This window comes from Capsicum annuum, chromosome 5 (assembly GCF_002878395.1).
Source record: "Capsicum annuum cultivar UCD-10X-F1 chromosome 5, UCD10Xv1.1, whole genome shotgun sequence".
NCBI classification, from domain to species: Eukaryota; Viridiplantae; Streptophyta; class Magnoliopsida; order Solanales; family Solanaceae; genus Capsicum; species Capsicum annuum.
The window spans coordinates 56,883,929-56,903,480 of NC_061115.1; the positions used below are offsets into that span (position 1 = coordinate 56,883,929).

At 33.2% G+C, this 19,552-nt stretch overlaps 1 protein-coding gene across 3 annotated transcripts; it reads left to right on the forward strand.

Annotated features, from left to right (window-relative positions):
- Window positions 1–3,299: 3,299 nt before the first annotated feature.
- On the forward strand, window positions 3,300–13,748 carry LOC107870745 (pyruvate dehydrogenase E1 component subunit alpha, mitochondrial). 3 transcript variants are annotated; one of them, XM_016717366.2, is made up of 9 exons: window positions 3,301–4,017; window positions 4,117–4,176; window positions 4,364–4,443; window positions 6,121–6,198; window positions 10,895–10,990; window positions 11,080–11,151; window positions 11,278–11,331; window positions 11,440–11,505; window positions 13,418–13,748. In XM_016717366.2, exons 1-9 carry the CDS (start codon window positions 3,492–3,494, stop codon window positions 13,460–13,462), a joined length of 1,077 nt encoding a protein of 358 aa, XP_016572852.1. In that variant the 5' UTR covers window positions 3,301–3,491; the 3' UTR covers window positions 13,463–13,748. The 3 variants fall into 3 exon arrangements, 2 of the variants coding, with proteins under 2 accessions (XP_016572851.1, XP_016572852.1); XM_016717365.2 differs by having other exon boundaries at window positions 3,300–4,176; XR_007055755.1 differs by lacking the exons at window positions 11,278–11,331; window positions 11,440–11,505; window positions 13,418–13,748 and adding exons at window positions 10,338–10,405; window positions 10,662–10,741 and having other exon boundaries at window positions 3,301–4,176; window positions 11,080–11,152.
- Window positions 13,749–19,552: the final 5,804 nt, after the last annotated feature.

Here is a 19,552-nt window from a genome sequence, read left to right on the forward strand (position 1 = left end):
GGAAATTGAGATAAAAATGTCAAAAAAAAGAGAATAATGGCCAAATTAAATCACTTTTCTTATTTTCAGATTTATATGCATGTATAATATAAATATATGGATCGCTACATACCAAAAAGATATTAAAAAAAAGAGCTAATGAATAAAAGAAAAATGAACACCTTCATTCTTTTCTTTTTCTATGCTCACCTCATAGAATTTTATGATTGATTAGAATTAATCAAAAGTTAAAAAATAATGTAACAAAAATACAAAAAATTAATGAAATAGAAAAAATCAATTGAATACATATATTGTTGAACATATTCTCTTATTATCATCATAGTGCCCTCCTTCTTCTCTAAAATTTTAGAATATGGAGCTTGCAGTCATCATCTTCCACAAATCAAATGCCAACTTTTTCATAACCTTGCACACACATCATAGAAAGAAATCACAAAAAGCAAAAAAGAGAGGATATATGAATTATTAGAGATAAAATAAAAAAAACAAAAAGAGCTAATGAATACATAATAATTGTCACCTGCTTTTATTTCTTTTTTTATGATCTATTTGTAGTAATTTGTGTTTGACAATTTACAAAGTATGAAACTAAAACTAGAAAAAAAAAATGAAATAGAAATTAAATACATACATCCTTACTTGATTTTTTTTTAACTATCCTCCTCTTCTAAGACTTTAAACATGAAACTTCTATTTCTTTCTCTATTTGTCTTTATCGATACTCTAGCTAATATAGGGTTGATTTTCTATAAAATCAAATGCAAATTTTTCATAATCTTATACATACATCATAAACATAATAAAATAAATCATAAATTCAAAAAGTAAAAAGAGATGAAGAATAAAATGAAAATGATAAAGAGAAGAAAATGCTAGCTCAAAAATTCCGATTAGTTGAGTGAAAGTAATAGAGATGTTACCCTTTTCAACTTTTTTCATATGCATTTTATACGCAACCTCAATAGATTTTTACATTTAATTTACATATGTTTTTAATATTCATAATGAATATTAATAGTGGTACATTAATAGGCATACTTGAAATGGTAAAATTTGAAAGAGTGGGATGATAATAACTATTCTTGTAATAGCATAATTGTGCAATAAATCTGGCTATAACTTCATAAATTATTATTAATTTTTCAGCCCAAAAAAAAAAAAGAATTAAACTACCTAAAAAATAAGAAAAAAGATAAATTAAAATCTTCACCTTAGAGAGGTGCCACTTAGGCATATCTATTACTCTTATATATATATATATATATATATATATATTACTTATATATAAGCGGGAATGACCAAATTTGATCGTCCACAGCTTCATAGGACTAATCATATGCTTACACGTTGTAATTGACTTGTTACTGTATATTGCCTTTTTCGTCTTTTTTTGTCTTGGCCTTTATGTTTTGCCTTGTTGTTTTATTAATATATTGATAATTTTAATGGTTGCTTCTTAGGCTCCCACACCTCATCCCCACCCTCTTTGATTTTTGTTATAGTTAAATAAGAAATGATTAGTAATATTACTGTAATATATTTTAATATTTGGAGAATAGCGTAATTTTTCAAGATCTTTTCTTTTTTATTTTATTACGGTTCGTATTATATGATGCTTTTAGTTTCGATATACTTCATTGGTCTCAAAATAATTAGCATATAGTATAAATTTTACATAATTTTATAAGAAAAAAATTATTAAGGGGTGTAAATTTATTAATATGACTCAATTATCTATTTAATATTAATTACATGATCTTTTTCAATTAATATGGAAAGTCTTTATTTTTATGGACAAAGTTGAAAAAATAGTTAAATATTTCTTGATCTTTTAAACATGTCAACTATTTTCAGATAGTATTTTTTAGCAAAAATATCAATTATTTTAAAACGAAGAAGTAATTCGTAGCAGGTGATACGCCTTTACAAGTAAACATATTTTTACTAAATTATCCTCAATAAATAGTAGTGTCAATTTAATATTCGGACCCTTTGTAAATAAAAGGTATTTTACAAAATTATCCTAATTAAATAGTAATATCAATTTAATATGATTTTTTGATTATATTAAAATTATATATATAAATAAAAATAAAATTGAAAAAAAAATGTCCATATCTTCCCTTGTTATAAAAAAAACAGCCATTTGAAAGCTAAAAATGCCAAATATGGACGGGAGGAAGTAAATTAAATTAGCATTGTCCTTTTGCATTTTGGTAAAACTAAGGTAAATTTATAGCTATATATTTTCTTTTTCAATTGATGCATTTATTAGATCTTATTTACATTTAAATGATTTAATATCATATGTTTCCCTCTATATTCTTTTTTACGGGTTTAGAAAAAATAATTTGTACTAAATATTTTTGATCACTTAATTAAATTTTTTTGAAATTAATAATATTTTTCTTAAATTTCATATAAAGGCAAGCTTAACTCATCACATTTAACTAGTATAAATTCACGACATACAAAAATAATAAGTGAAAATTAATAATATCAAAGAAATATATTTCTCCATCTATATAGTTGCAAATATCACAATTTGTCATGTTAGTTTATATAATATTAAATTACTCGTTTCTCTTTGGAATTTGTTAATTTTTCGCTAAACTTGCTTTCTCATGATTTTTTTTCAAAAAAAAATGTATCAAATTATTTAACTAAGGAACATAATAATTAAGATACTTATCAAAAAATATGACAAAATGCAACTTCATTAAATTAATTATGCAATAAAAATAACATAAATTACACTTATCTCATTCGATTAAAATTATATTATTTTAAGTTTGGGCCCGAGCTTAGCACGGATCCCGTGCAACTAGTATATATATATATATATTGATTGGTTGTTCCATTCATAGTGGTACTATTTATGCTGTTAAGATGTTTAAAATTATCATTTATTATTATTCTTAAATTTAATAATTTAAAATTAATTAAAATTTTAATTATTATTAAGTCTTTTCTTTTTTGAATTATATTGAAACTCCTATGTAGCATTTAAAATCAACTAATCAAGTAAAAAAATTTCTTTCTGAATGCTGTTTCAAATTGTTATTTACTATTTTTTTAGAATTTAATAATTTAAAATCAATTAAAATTTTAATTATTATTAAATTTTTTCTTATTTAAATTATGTTGAAACTTCTAATATATAGCAATTTAAAATCAATTAATCAAGTAAAAATTTTCTTTCTAAATATTATTAAAAATGATCAACGTCTTTAGTTAAAATTTATTCTAAACTAGTACTAGTATATATAAATGTGTGTATGTTATTACCTTCATGTTATGGATAATTAATTAATTGATGTAGAAATTTAAAAACAAGTTAAAATAAAAACTTCAATTCTTTCCCGGCTACTGCGATTCTCTACTTTACATTTTCCGTTTTCCTCAGCAGTCAGCAGTGCCTTTTCACCACTTCTTGAGCTACAAAATCAACATATCTCATCCCACAGTCAAGGGATTCAACGATCAAGATGGCTTTATCCACAAATCGGACGGTTAATCAACTTCTAAAGCCTTTAACCGCCGCCATCTCCGCTACCCGCTGCCTATCATCCGACTCCACCTCCATCATCACCGTCGAAAGCAGCCTCCCTTTCACCTCCCACAAGATCGATCCTCCATCACGCGCCGTCGAAACCAGCCCTAATGAACTCATGACTTTCTTCAAAGACATGGCGGAGATGCGGCGTATGGAGATCGCCGCAGATTCACTGTACAAAGCGAAACTCATCCGCGGATTCTGCCATCTCTATGACGGACAAGAAGCGGTTGCAGTAGGGATGGAAGCTGCAATTACAAAAAAGGATTGTATCATTACGGCTTATCGAGATCACTGTATATACCTTGCCCGTGGTGGAGGGTTATACGAGTCATTTGCGGAGCTAATGGGGAGAAAAGATGGTTGTTCTAAAGGGAAAGGAGGTTCTATGCATTTCTATAAGAAGGAGAGTGGATTTTATGGAGGTCATGGAATTGTAGGTGCTCAAGTTCCTCTAGGTATTGGACTTTCTTTTGCGCAGAAATATTCCAAAGAAGAGCATGTTACTTTTGCTATGTATGGTGATGGCGCTGCTAATCAAGGACAGTTGTTTGAAGGTTTGAATATGGCTGCTTTATGGGATTTGCCTGCTATTCTAGTCTGCGAAAATAATCACTGTAAGAATTATAGTACTGTGTTTGCTTTATATTGTAATGAATTTGTTGACATTACGTGGTGCAAGTAAGTAGTACAATAACATTTGCTGTTCATGAAAGAAAAAAATATTGGTTCCTTATATAAGTTAATGCAAAGAAATTGTGGCTAAGCGCTTAGGATTATGCGTGTTTGATTTTGTTGATGCAGATGGAATGGGGACAGCAGAATGGAGGGCTGCAAAGAGTCCAGCCTATTACAAAAGAGGGGATTATGTTCCTGGTTTAAAGGTGACAGTAACATCTTGCAAATCCGTTGTTACGACGTTTTTACTTTTATCTATTAAGTAAGTATCAGAGAAAACATTTTGCATCAGATATCTAGAATGATCAACATCTCTTCAATTTGAATTCTGGAATATATGCTGTTAGATGAGAATTTAAAATGTTGCGTTTGCAAATGTAGTTTTTGATTTTATCTTAAAGATAATATGGTGTAGAAAGAGTACCAGTGTTATCATCGTTTTACCATTAATAGTAATGTCAACATGGCAACTATTTAGCTCTATAGTTGTTTTATTGTGAATATATTCATAATAATACATGTATATAACCTGATTATATATCCTCATTAGGTTATCAGTTCAGCAAGATGCTTTAGAACTCTAGGGAAAAAATCTGGAGTTTTCTCACACCTCAACTAATCTTCTCGGTGCTTGTTACCTCCTACCTACACAATTACCTGGTGACATTGTTCACCCCAATCTTAGATAGATAGAAAGAAATCATCTAGTATTTTCTTTCCTCTATTGAGATTTGAACCTTCTCTCTCATGGCCCATTCAACTTCATTGACGGTTAATCCACACCCTTGGGTGCTTAAAGATTGTGAAATTCATAGAGTAACAAATATCTTAAAACTCGCACCCAAGGGTGTGTGGTCTAGTGGTTCAGTGAAGTTGGGTTGAGCACCATGGGGTTTTAGGTTCAATTCTCAATAGCGACAAACACTAGGTGATTTCTTCCCATTTGTTCTAGCCTTGATGGACAGAGTTACTTGGTACTTGATGCTAGTGGGAGGTGGCAGGTATCCCGTGGAATTAGTCGAGGTGCGCGCAAGCTGGTCCGGACACCACGTTTTTTTGTTCTTTTAAAATATTTTAAAACTCATGAATAACAACTTTAACACTATAATTCTTATGCAAATTTCAGCTGTTACATTTCCATGGATAAGTGTCATTTTATATTTGCATGTTTTAGCTAAGATGCCCTAGATGCTGGAGATATAATTGGGGTCTTTGTTTAAAGAGTCAGCAGTTGGGAAAAATAAGGCTGCAAACGCTAAATGAATGTAAAATTGGTGAAGAATCAATGTGAGGAAAACTAATTTAAAGAACCTGCATTGAATAAGGGCCTGTTCGGATTGACTTATTTTTGGTACTTTTTAGTACTTTTGTAGTGTTTGGGTAAGAATAAAAAGTGCTTTTAAGCGCTTGTTTTTAAGCTAAAATAACAAAAATAAGTCAAAGTCCATAAGTTAAAAATCCTAACTTATGGCTTTTGGCTTATAAGCCATAAGCTATGAGCCCATCCAAACAGGTATAAACTAAAAACTATTCTTCTCTTATGTGTTTATTGGGTTTGTGGATGTCTCGCAAGGCATACATCCCTTTAGGGTCAAAAGGGGTTTGCATCTTTTCGTTATTTGATGGACAAGCAAGAGACCACTTTCACTTGTGTTTATACTACAGTGTTTCTTATTTCTTGTTTGTCTCACAAAAATAGGTACTCTTTGCCACCCACATCTCCAACATAGAAGGAAGAAAGTAAAAAAAAAGAAAAGAAAAAACTTTCTCCTACTGCCAAGATAGATCCGATGAGGCCATTCTAAGTGAGAATCGGTACATAAGTTTCTGAAAAGAATGTAAGAGTATGCTAACAATTTTCTTTATTTTATGTTTCAAAATAGGTGGATGGTATGGATGCCCTTGCTGTAAAACAAGCATGCAAATTTGCCAAGGAACATGCCCTCAAGAATGGACCAATTGTAAGTACATAACATGAAATAATTCCAGGATTTATATGCAGTTGTGTTTCACACGTTCTTTGGTGATAATGTCACATGTAGGTATACAGTATGATGTGGAAAGATGTTTTAAATTCTAGATATTAGATACTCTTGGGTCTTCATAGATATTTCCAGAGAGCTAACTGATTAGATAGGTTTGAGGCAAGTAATATGAGAAAAGTGGCTTGGAATAAGAAGAAATAACACAAGATGCTAGACATTTCTGTCACATGGCCTTACAGTTGTGATATAATCTTCTTTTACATAATTATAGTTTCTTGACATGATACTATTCTTCATTTTCCGATTCTTTGTTGGCCATTGTGTTTCATGGTCATAGAGCCCCCTCTTTAGGAGCACAAGAAAGTCTATCCGCTTGCCAGGGATAATTCTTTTCTCTTTGCTCTGCTTTCCTCTTCAAGAGAAGTTTTTGAAGAAATGTGTTTCACTATATTTGTGCTAGTACTCCTTTTAATAATGAAAGGAGGAAAGTGGCTGGATGATGTGAATGAGATGCTAGACCTTTCAAATCAGCTGGCTTAACAGTCATTTTATCTTCTTCATTTACATAAAACATTCTAGTGTCTTGACATGATGCTATTCTGTATTTTATGGTTGGGAAAATGCATGAGATGTGCCCCAAAGTAGGCTGTTTTTGCCTCAACGAGCATTAACTATGCTGTGGTCCTATTACCCCTGTTCTACCTTGAACCGACATCAGTACCTCCTTATAATGCTGGATGAAGCAAAGAGATTAAAAAAGAGGGGTAAATTTTGGATACATAACATAAACCTACACCTTAACTTACCGTATTTACTCAAAATCCCATTCCTACAAAGTAATTACAATAATACCAACTTTCACTCTCTCTCTCTGAAAAAACCAATGCATAACGCTACCCCTCCATGACAAATGTCATACTCTCTTCCTTCTTCTTCCTATTAAAATCCTCACTTTTCCTCTTCTTCCCAGATCTTCAAACTTTCCAATTTCCAACCCTAGATCTCTCTTTCCCTCTTATCTCATTCAAATAATGAGCCAATATTCATCCACCCATTGTGGTGGTGTGTCGAAACACTGCCACCGTACCCCACCACCTAACCACAACCGCTCAACCTCCAATAATTTTGACTTTTTCTCCCTCATGAATTCAGATGAAGACCAGTCAACAATAGGAATTCAGAGATTCGTCAATGGTGTAAGATACCAAGTTGGGGTCTGTTTGGTGGCTCGCCGGTCAGGGTTTACTTACAGTGGTGGCCTGAGACAGAGACAAAGGGAGTTGGTGGTGGAGTACGGAGGGAGTTCGGAGATTCGTCAATGGAGGTTGAAGATGATGATGTTAATAGAGATACATAAGAATGATGTATCTATTAAGGGAGTTCGGAGATACATGAGAATGATGTATCTAATTGAAAAGGACAAAAAGTTATGTATCTTACTGAATATTAGGTTACAGATACGTAAGAAAGATGTCTTAAGTTGAACATCCGACAAAAATCATGTATTGGAATGCTTTTTGTGCAACTGATACATAAGACTTATGTATCTGAATGCATCTCTGTAACACATAACTGTTACAAGAGTTATGTATCGGTACTTATGTATCAGTTGATTAGTTCGATACTTATGTATCAGATTGTGATGTATCGGTGCCTGGCTTTATGTATCGCGAGAATCCAAAATCCGCATTTTTTTTTGGGCAAATATGAAAACAATCAGGATGGATTGTAATTAGGTACTAAACAGTCGAGAATTTGCCCTTAAATTTTATCATTTCAGGATTTCTTTCATTTTAATTTTTTACATTTTGTAATTCCTTTTTTTCTTTCTAATCATTTATTGTCTTTCAATGCTCATATCCACATTAGAAAATGCCTCTGACCACCTGAAAATCAATAGCCTTAACAGACGAAAGACCCATCTCCACACCTTGAACCACTATTAAGACACCAGCTTCTTCAACTTTCATCAATCCACTGTCCGCACTTACCAAGACGACGAACAGAAATGTAATGATTTTAATCATCAAGGTTTACCATTTGGGGTTCCATTTGTTGTTACGAATTTTCACTCTAAGCTTAGAAGATCTTGCTGATGATTTGGCGGCTTTCTTTTCTTTTGCATTTATATAGTTGGCGTTGATCACTCACGGGGTTTTGGCCAGTGGTAGATCTGTGGCAGAGCAGTGGTTATTGTGAAGCAAGAAGATAACAATAGGTGATTCTTGTAAATGGTTAGAAAGAAATTATCGAGGACACTCACAACTTGCTATGGTCACATTTCGACCACAACCCAATTTGACAATATCACAAGTCAATCGAAGCAATACGGAGACTTCCCCAAGTCTATCCCTTTTTTTCACTTGGAACAACTTTAGTAACGTTCACGTTTCTTTCTAGTTTCCCTTCTGAAATTCCTTCTTGAATTTCCCGCACATTTTTAACAATTGACAACTTTGGCCTTTGCCAGCACATAACACTGGGTGTCTAAAGTATTTGAAACTTTTCGGGCTTAAGACAATTCTGATCCTAATGAGCAGTTGACATCCCTAATTACTTAGGACATTTACATTTCAAATTCAAAGGCTACAAGGATAATGCCACATGGGTACAAGCAGTCACAAACAAAAGAAACCACCAACTACCTTGCATGTGTGTATGTGCTACCTGTCTGATGTGCATCCAAGGATTTCTCGGCAATAAGTTTTGGCGCCTTGATGCTGCCTCTCACCAATGCCATAGTTGCCGCTCTTGAATTTTCTGCACACCCACTGCCATTACGAGTAGGTGTCTCTTGCACATGCCTTGATCGAGTTTCAACCTTGTTGGGCCAGCTCTTGTTTTAGCCATGCTATTCCTTAGCTTTGTCTCTAGTTTGCCTTCTCTTCGATTTCTTTAGCCTTTGCATTAACCTGCCTGGATTTGCTACAGCATAGCCCGACCTTGGCACGTGGCGCACACTAGAGTGCCCATGTAAATGCTGCTCGGCGCACACCATTTTCCCACATGCTGATTTCACCGGGAAATAGGCCAATGACCATGTCATCATGAAAAATCCTCGACACGCCCGATGTCAAAGAGTCAAGCCCTTAACAGTAACCATATGCACTTTTTATTGGCTTAAGTGTGCTGTGTGCACAACGCTATTTGACCCGACAACACATGAAATGCAATTGCTTTTTAGCACGTTGGTTTATTTGAATTTGACTCAACCATTAAAAATACTGGAATTTACTTGTTTACCCTTAAATTGCATACCAATCTATTCATTCCACTAACATTGACCTAGCTCCTCCCTCGGCTAAATAAATATCGTCAAGGACTCATCTCTCTCCAGTCTCCACAGATACAGTGCATCATTCACTACCATGAAAATATTAAAACCTATCAGAAGTAGAATGAACAAATTTCCATTTGTTCTCAATAATTAGGAAAAAGAAAGAGGGGGGGGGAGCCTTGGAGTAACTGGTAAAGTTGTTGCCATGTAACCTTGGAGGTCACGGGTTCAAGTTGTGGAAACAGCCTCTCTTGTAGAAATTCAAGGTAAGTGTGCATACAATAGACCCATGTGGTTCGGCCCTTCGTTAGACCCTGTGCATAGCATGAACTTTAGTGCACCGGGCTGCCCTTTTTAATTTTGGAAAAAAGGGCGACAAGACCAAGCCAGTAAGTTTAGACTACAACTGAACCACATATAAGTAAAAGAAATAGGTTTGAGCATTAAATTCAGGCGTTACACGGTGTAAATTCCACTTTGTGGGAATACATTGGGTTTGTTGTTGTTGTTGTTGTTACACTGTGTAAATTGGTTAATATAGGGACTCATATTAGCAAGCAGAGTGCTCAAATTATATCGATGATACACCATTTCACAATATCTGCAGCTTTGCCTAATTGATCTAGACCTATACAATAGTTTCTTTCCTATAGGAACACGAGGAATTAAAGCTTCCACATTAAAATCACTAGAGACCGCGAGTTCTGATCTGATTCCAGCTATAACGGTCGCAGGAAATTTGGGGAATTTGAGGGTAAACGTTGAACGGTTTTTTTCTTTTGAAAACTGAAAACTACAAAAGGTGAAATTTTCAAAGACTATTGGTTTTATTCTATAGAAAAGCTGGAAGATGGAACTGTTGAAGGTGAGAAGACGGATGAAAGCAGCCGCGGTGGAAGGTTCCATGTGAGCTTTTGAAGTTCTGTGATTTCAGTTTTGTCCTGTGTGGACCTTCATTGTTGATTCTACTATGATGGGCTTTAATTTACTATTTGGATTTGTTGATGGTGGCATGAAGAAGACCAGGGGTTTGGACCTTGTCTTTGTTTTTTGTTGCTGCATTATTTTGTTGTGTTAATTCATTTTTTCTTGTGATACATGTCAAATTTTCATTTGTTGACACGTCAGAAAATGATTGTATTTCATGCGCGAGGTCTGCCAGATTCTGGTCTTCACGAGACAGACTTATGCAAATAAGAGGCATCTACATGGTCACCAGGATAGGTGTCTAACTAGCAGTTGGTGGGTTACGTTAAGAGCTATCCGTGTACTTTGTTGAATTTTTATTTCATTGTTTGTTGAAGTTGTTGAAAATTCATTTTGTTTTCCCAATTTATTGATTTCATTCCTTCTGTATCATGTCAATTTGATGTTTGCCCTTTTTTTTTGGTTCAGATTCTTGAAATGGACACCTATAGGTACCATGGTCACTCGATGTCTGATCCTGGAAGCACATACCGTACACGTGATGAGATTAGTGGTGTTCGACAGGTAAATATATTCTTTAGAACTTTCTGACGTATCTGAACATGCAGATGACTCATGAAGTGTCCTGATAAAGTTATATTTCAACTTTACAGGAACGTGATCCTATTGAAAGAATTAGGAAACTCATATTAGCCCATGATGTGGCCACTGAGAAGGAGCTGAAGGTAAGTTTTACTGTCATAATGAAGTTCGAAATCTGGAAAACCATATGTCCAACAATAGATGATTATGTGGCTTTTGACCTATAAAATGTGCTAAACTATCTTTTTCCTATTTATTCTCCTGCCCAGGATATCGAGAAAGAAAAGAGGAAAGTGGTAGATGAAGCCATTGCTAAAGCAAAGGTGAGAAGAATGATACCATATTTTTTCTAATTCGTCATGATACTAGAATAGTAGGGAATTGTTTTAAAGCATAATGGCCGATTACTGATTGCTCAAATTTATTTTCAGGAGAGTCCCATGCCTGATCCTTCTGATCTGTTCACTAATGTATATGTGAAAGGGTTTGGAGTTGAGGTGCACAGTTGTTTTCACTTTTCATCCAGCATTTTACCTCTTTATTATATTGTACTAATAGAATATACCTCCAACAGTTTATGATGGTGGACTATCCAATGCATTGTATATATTTGCTATTCTGAAGTTAAATCCTATTAAATTTCAGTAGTAGTTTTGGTGACAGCAATGTTAACATGATCTTCTCCTGTCTAAGAGTGCCCGGCAAAGTTTGCTAGGCCTGAGCTGTTATCTGTCAATTTTATATGGGCGGGTGTTCGTTGTGATCAAATATTATTATCGCTTTGCAAGGAAAGATTACTTCCTAAGCTGTATGGGGAACTGGAATGCCTATTGGACTAAGTAGACTAGTCATTGCTATTGGCTATTCCTTCTAATTGACCATCAGTTGAGAAGGGTATAGAGGTTCTTGTTAACCGTGGTTGCATGTTTGTAGCTTTGATTATTTCTTGATTACTAATTCCGTATAGTGATACAGTCATATGGAGGCGGTTATTTTATCTTCCCTTTGATTGTGCCTGTTTTAGGCTGAACCTTTGTTTGGTGCTTGCTCGTATCACGGATAGGACGTGTGATCGGAATAAGCATTAGGAGAAGTTGGAACGCTGAGTGCTTAGCATTAAACAAAACTTATTTAATGAAAGAGATGAGTTACTGTTATTAACAGTGATTACTCTGTGCCAAAACTATAGAGGATGCAAAGCCTGGTTTATATCTTCTCATGGATGAAATTGTGCAACTTCGATGAATTGTTCAACGAGGTTTTAGCAACCAACAACCTCAAGCTTGGTCCTCAATATGTGATTTAGATCGTGTGAGAATAATATTGGTTATGGTATATTTTAGTGGTGGACTGAACTCAAGGAGAAAGGTTTTAGCCATGGTAAACACAGTTATTGGTCCTCAAGTAGAGGAGATCATACGTTATGAGCAAATTGAAAAAGAACTTGTCCCACATAAATCTTCCAAAAGGAGGGAACTTGGCTCACATTGATTCATACGTTGTGTTCTCCTTATTATCGGCTAGTCTTTTGAGTTAGGCTCTAAAAAAAAAGTCGGTAGACCGACCTGCTCTGGGCTTCTTTTGCTCAGTTTTAGCCCATCGAGTCACCTAGGCTGCACTCTACTCGCATTTCTTAGTCTATTTAGTGGACCATCTATTTGCTTTTAAGTTCATTTTTCATCTGGTTGACCTTACTCTTTCTAAGATAAGTCCAAACCCACTATACAGCCTTTTGAGCCTCCTTGATCTTCAAATAAGAATTCAAAAAAGAATGTCGGACAAAGAAAACAAAAAAGTAAGAGAAAAATCCAGTTCACGTGTGAAACTGGTATCATAGATAACCTTTGACAAGTCTATTTGCACAATCATGAATCTGATTCAAAGTCCACATGTGATTCCCAAAATTGAATTCGAGATACGAGAGTGTTGAGTTTTATAGGTATTCCTCATTGGACATAAGAAGGTATCCAACAGAGTAAAGGTTTTGGATCATTTTACCTTGTGTCTTAAGATTTTGGTTTGGGTTGGATGTTCAAATTCTTTCGTAGTTCTTGTATTAACTTAATTGTGTTGTTCTTTTTAAATATTACAGTGGCTTGTAGTTTTCCCGAGGCCATCTTATGATTTTTCTGTGCTTCGGAAGTCTTATAAAGATAGCTGTAGGAGGTGGAACCTCTTTATTTAACTATGGGCTAGTGTTGTTACTTTAGATTTGAAGAAGTGACCTCGTACAGTTGGAAAAAGTTATTTGCTTTGTCATAGGGAGTTGTAGATTCTCACAAAGTAACAGAAATATGGCTAATAGCAAAGAATGGTGTGTTAGATGGGGCTTTTGGAAGTCCTTTTGAGTGAATCACCAGTTTCTGAATGTTGAAATGACACGGACTGATAGGCGGATATGCTTTTCAGGTCTTTGGACCAGATAGGAAAGAAGTCAGAGCCACACTACCATGAGGCAATGGATATGGCTGCTATTTCTTTTTTGTGTTGCTTGGATGCTGAAGAGAGAGAAAGAGATCAACTGCAGACAACAATATTTCTGATGACGAAAGCTTGAGTTTCTTATAATTTGGTATTATTTTGAAATGGTTTATCCTTTGTTGTAGGAAATGGTTTTTGTTTATGTTTTTTGGCTCTTGCTGCAGATACTTTATTAGTGATTTTTTTTTACACGATTGGAATTTCATGTAGTAATAAAATTGAGCATGCAACCCACTTATTTGCAGCTCGAGCTGTTTCATACTGCTCTTTTATTACCTCAATTTTGTCTCATGGTGGGTCTATAAATTTGTTTCTTAGAGTTCTTTGTTTGAGAGGAGATGTTAGCTGGACTGCGTTAGTTGCGTCTTTAATACACCATCAAACCATGGAATTGGCAGCTAGCTTGATCACCATAAAGTATCTTGTTCTTGCAATTTGGTGTTTGAGGTAGGGAGTGAAGGTAAGAACGAAGTTGGGTTCCAAATTCCAATTGGACCAGGTTCTCTTGAAATTTTTAATTTCTGCTAAATACTTTCCAACTTGTTGGTTGCTAAATGGAAGATTTCTCCTGCGAAGTTGTTTTCTAAGCCAGATAACTCTTTACAAGTTGTTATTTTAACGGAATTACCTTGCGTTTGTAAAAATGCTGTCAACAGTTTTCTCCAATGCATTCCTCATCTCAATTATTTAATTATCTATATTATTATAAAAGCATGAATATGAATATTGATTGATCAAAGTAATTTTAAAATATTGCATGATTTTTATATACTCAACTATTTCAGTGATGTGGACAAGAATTAACAATATAATGACAAAAGTGTACTAGAATGATTCACGTTAGGATGAAGCATTATCGTAGAATAGGAACTTAATTCACACAGATGAAGAAGTAGAATAATAGGGACTTACCAACATGGGTTGTGGTGCAGTGGATGGGGCTGCTCCATCCTTAGTCAAAGGTCGAAGGTTCGATCCTGGATATAGAAAAAACTTTGTTGAGAGCGCTGCCATCTTAATGGGCTGTGCAAGGCCCGTTCTGAATTAGTCAGGGCTCCAATGCGGGCACTGGACACCGGATGGAAAATCCAAAAAAAAAAAATAATAGGGACTTAACTCCCGCTAAATTCAAATATGCATTGATACAGCAGTCGCATTCCTCGGACATACTTCTATTTGGAGCATATGCCGATAATCCTTGTTTATATAATACAATTTACTGTTTCATATTTATATTATTAAAGTATTTTTGAAGGAAAAAAGTTCCGTTGTTTTGGTTTCAATTTCAAACATAGTCTATTGATTATGTATCGAAGTAAATAGGCTACCTATTGTTCTCTTTACTTTAGAATTTAATTTTTCATTTATCTTTCTTTCTATGTTTAATAAATCAAAATTGTAATATACGTTTTTTTTTCTTTGGTATTTTATGCATGATAGGAAGAAAGATATTAATGGTGTGTGACTGAAATATTGTTGTCTCATCAGAGGAGGTTCAAAGTAGGTGATGTTTCGAATATTTTTTATGTGACAGTCTTTGCTGCTAAATATTACATTTTTATTTCACATATGGTCGATAAATTCTCTTTTGTTTGGTTAGTGATTCATATATTCAAACAATATTTTTTATTTTGATATTGTATTTATGTTTATTTTCAGAACATTGATCCAGACACGCAATTATAAAAGAACAAAATTAGGTCTGACGAAGAGAAAATAAGCGCCACCCTACCCCTCCCCCCAATTCTATGGTCCTCAACCTCAAGGATTTAACCAAATGATCTTACAAGCAGCCTACGTAATACAAATATAATGAATTATTTGAGAAAACATTTGAATGAATTGTAGAGTGCTTACATTAGATATAATTTATTTTTATTTTTTCAATAATAAAGGTTGAATTTTATAATTGTCAAATAAAATTTCAGCTATAAAATGTAATTTGGTACGTTGATCAATGCTCCACCTTTCTAGTTCCATCATCGCAATTTAACGCAACTACGAAAGGGTGTACTAACTGATACAATATTACGGAAGGAACGAGGGAGTGCTAGATTCTGACGTCAATGCTATCTTGCACTATAAATCGTACGCACGCACACAAAATAAGCATTTGCATATTAACATGATCATATAATCCGATTATGTTAGATAGATGTATGTATATCGAAATTTAGAAGTTGATTTCTTTATTAAATTATTATTTATAGTTCGAAAAAGGCTCAAAAATATTTCTGAACTATCTGAAATAGCTCAAAAATGCCCCTGATTAGATTTTTGGCTCAAAAATATCCCTTCGTTAAATATTTGGCTAAAAAATACCCCTTCCTCCAACGGATTTCGGAAAAGGATCAAAAATACTCCTGAACTATCTGAAATGGCTCAAAAATACCCCTCTGTCAAATATTTGGCTCAAAAATACCCCTGAACTATAAAAAATGACTCAAAAATACTTGCCACCTAGATTAAAAAAAAACTACGTGACTATGCCACATTATCATCCACATGTAAAATGTTAGTATTTTTTTAATTATATGACATTCCTTTCTTCTTTATTTTTATTTTTATTTAAAAACGTCAGTGAAACGGACAAAACTTACATGGCTTTTTAATTTTTAGTCAAAATAGACAAACGATGGTTACATAATATTTTCTTTTGAAAAAAATTATTAAATGTAATATCGCTATTATCAAATTCCTTTGATCATCTAAAAAATAAGTCTTTTCCTATTAATAGGTTTAAAAGTGTGAAACCCAATAAAAAAATCTTATTGAATTGATAAACCCATTAATTATTAATCCAGTATAAAAGTTAAAATTAAGATTTACTCGTAAAAGTAACAAATTTCAAACTAAACTTCAAATTAGTTACTCAAAAGATGTGTTTGGCTTTGCTAGCTTTTACTCAAAATGTTTATGTTAAAATGATTTAATAAATACCTCCTCTAATCTAAAATTAATGAATCTTTGAATGTGACACACATCTTCAAAAAGTTAATGAATGACATAATTAAAGAATAATTTATCAATATTAAGTGTCATTTTACTTCTTTTCAAACTTGTTCTAAAAATAATAGGATTATTCATCAAAACTGAATTTAGAAAAATAAATTCATTTCGAATGATTAAACAAGTGTTAAAAAAAATTAATTTATTTTGAAAAAGAATTTGCATTTAGTAAATTCAACTCAATTATTAGTACATCAACATTTGCTAGCTTAAAAGTTGAAATTCTAGCTTCTCCTCCGAGTCAACATCAGATCAAGATCAAGCTGTCCCTCATCCCAAACGACAATAATAAGATGAAATTTAGAACTTTTAAAACACTAATGAAAAGGTGAAATCTAGAACTTTTAAAACAGTAATGAAGTAATTAGCAAAAGATTGGTTTTTTGATTTTTCCGTTTCACTCCTTTGCAAAAAAATAAAAATAAAAATAAAAATAAAGAAGAAAGGAATGTCATATAATTAAAAAATACTAACATTTTACATGTGGATGGTAATGTGGCATAGTCACGTGGTTTTTTTTTTTAATTTAGGTGGCATGCTTGGTGGAATTTCGTTAAAGGAAGGGGTATTTTTGAGCCAAATATTTAACAGAAGGATATTTTGAGCTATTTCAGATAGTTCAGAGGTATTTTTGATCCTTTTTCGAATTCCGTTAGAGAGGAATATTTTTGAGCCAAAAATCTGGCGAGGGATATTTTTGAGCTATTTCAGATAGTTCAGGGGTATTTTTGGGCCTTTTCCATTTATAGTTTATTAATCTATTCTTTTCTTTTTGCGGAAAAGATGATATATATATATATATTCTACTATATAATAAATCACGATATACCTGCTCAAACACACATGACATGGTCAACATGTCTGCTTTAGCAAAAAAAAAGGTACTTTGGTAATTTTCTAATAGTTTTACTCTCACCGCCTGAGTTTTTGTTTATACATAGTTCACCGCCTCAGTTTCTTATTTATCCAAAGAAAAAAATCTGCTTTTGATTATTCCCATTTGAACAAATAATGTTTTTTCCTTCTACTGCTTTATCCATTTTTATCCATAGAAAAGGTAATTACCTGGCATAAGCTTTGCTGTTTTCTGGTACTCCAAAGGGCTTCCAATATTTTATAATAGTTTGATTGTAGATAATTAAGGTCAATCAAATTCGCAACTTATTTTGTGGATAAGATTATTTTAATTATGATAACTTGACTTAATTATTTATAGTTCCTTTGTTTACTGTTCTTCATCTTGAGTCGGGGTCTATCAGAAACAACTTCTCTACTTTTTCGAAAATAGCGATATGAATTGCGTACATCTTACCTTCCCAGACCCCATTTTATGGGATCACACTGAGTTTTTTGTTGTTGTTGTTGACTTAATTATTTATAGTAATTTATTGGTTAATAATCTTTCCCTAGAGAGAAGATGGATAAGACTGCAAATAAATATGACTTGAATTTCTTTCTTTGTTGGTCTGCTTCGCATAATAGATGAGTTGTTAATTTTTTTTCCTTCCTTGCCTTTTCCTGAAAATGGTGTTACTTTTCTATGAGCTCTTGTATAGATACTTAGAGTATTTTTTTTTTAATAAAACAAGAGCTAGCCTTATGATATTATTAGTTCATCTTTGTTTTCTTCTTTCTGCTTTCCCCTTATTTTAACACTCATGGACTTGTTTGGTTCAAGGTTTCAAAAGCATTTATGTAGCTGTAACAAACTTTCATATTCTTCTTGTTTATATTGTCAATTTTCAAAAGTTGTTACTGGACTAGGTATATCAATTGTTTTATAGTAATTTCGTTATATGATTTGTAATTAGTAGTTATTATAAGTCATTTAAGACATGTCTATTTTGCTAAAATTATACATAACATAAAATTTTTAAGGATCAACATTGGGCCGTGCGTAGCACGGCGTAAGCCGCCTAGTATATATATATATATATATATATACCAGGATCATACATGGTAGCAGTGCTCATGCTATCACTTGATATAGCTGTTACATTATTGATATCATAAGCACTAAGCATATTACATTGACCAACCAAAACACTTCTAGTAGAGATAATAGTGCTTTTTGTTTGGTAAACATAACAATACAAATATTTATAGCAATCTAATGAGAAATAAAATAAAAAATAATGACACCAAGAATTTTACATGAAAATCCTTTTAAATAAGAAAAAAATCATAGACCAAGAGGAGCAACTGATATTATTATAGTAAGGAATATTACACTGTAGTCACAAGTATAATACTCAAAGTGACTACTACACACTCAAAAGAAATAACCCTCTTTTGACTCCTACCAAATTAAAAAATTGCTCACTCTAATTTTTTCTTCACAGACTATTTTTTTCATCACATTCTGTGGAATACCTCATTACTCTCTCTATATTATTTTTCTCTTTGTTATTGATGTGTTTAACAAATGAGTTAAGAAGCTCCTTTTATAGGAAAAAAATCTTCCTATCAATATCATAAGTGACATTACTGAAGGTAACATTTTAAAAGGTTACCATGAACACATTTAATGGCCCAATTATCAAATCTTCAATTTTCCAATTTTTACGGTCAAAGACCTTTGTGACAACTTTTGCAGCCAACGAATTTTGTGACATGGGATGGACCCTACAAATTTCCTCCTCCAGTCCTATACACCTGAATGAGGTATTCTCGTCTTCTAAAAGAGAGCTTATGCCGATAAGTTCTTTGCACAATTCAAACTTATTTTTTGGCACCACCTTTGTCAATGTATCCTCGGGATTTTCACTTGTTGTATCTTCTTAACATGAAACGATTCGTTATCTACTTGTTCACGAATTCAATGGTACCTCATATCAATATATTTGTTCTTGCATGGTACATGGAGTTCTTTCTCAAGTCTATTGCACTTTGACTATCACAATAGACAACGTACTTCATTTGGTGCATTTCAAGTTCTTGAAGGAACCGCTTGAACCATATCATTTTCTTGCCAGCTTCAGTAGCTGGAATATACTCAGCTTCAATTATAGATAGTGTGACACACTTCTGTAACTTCTACTACCATGATATAGC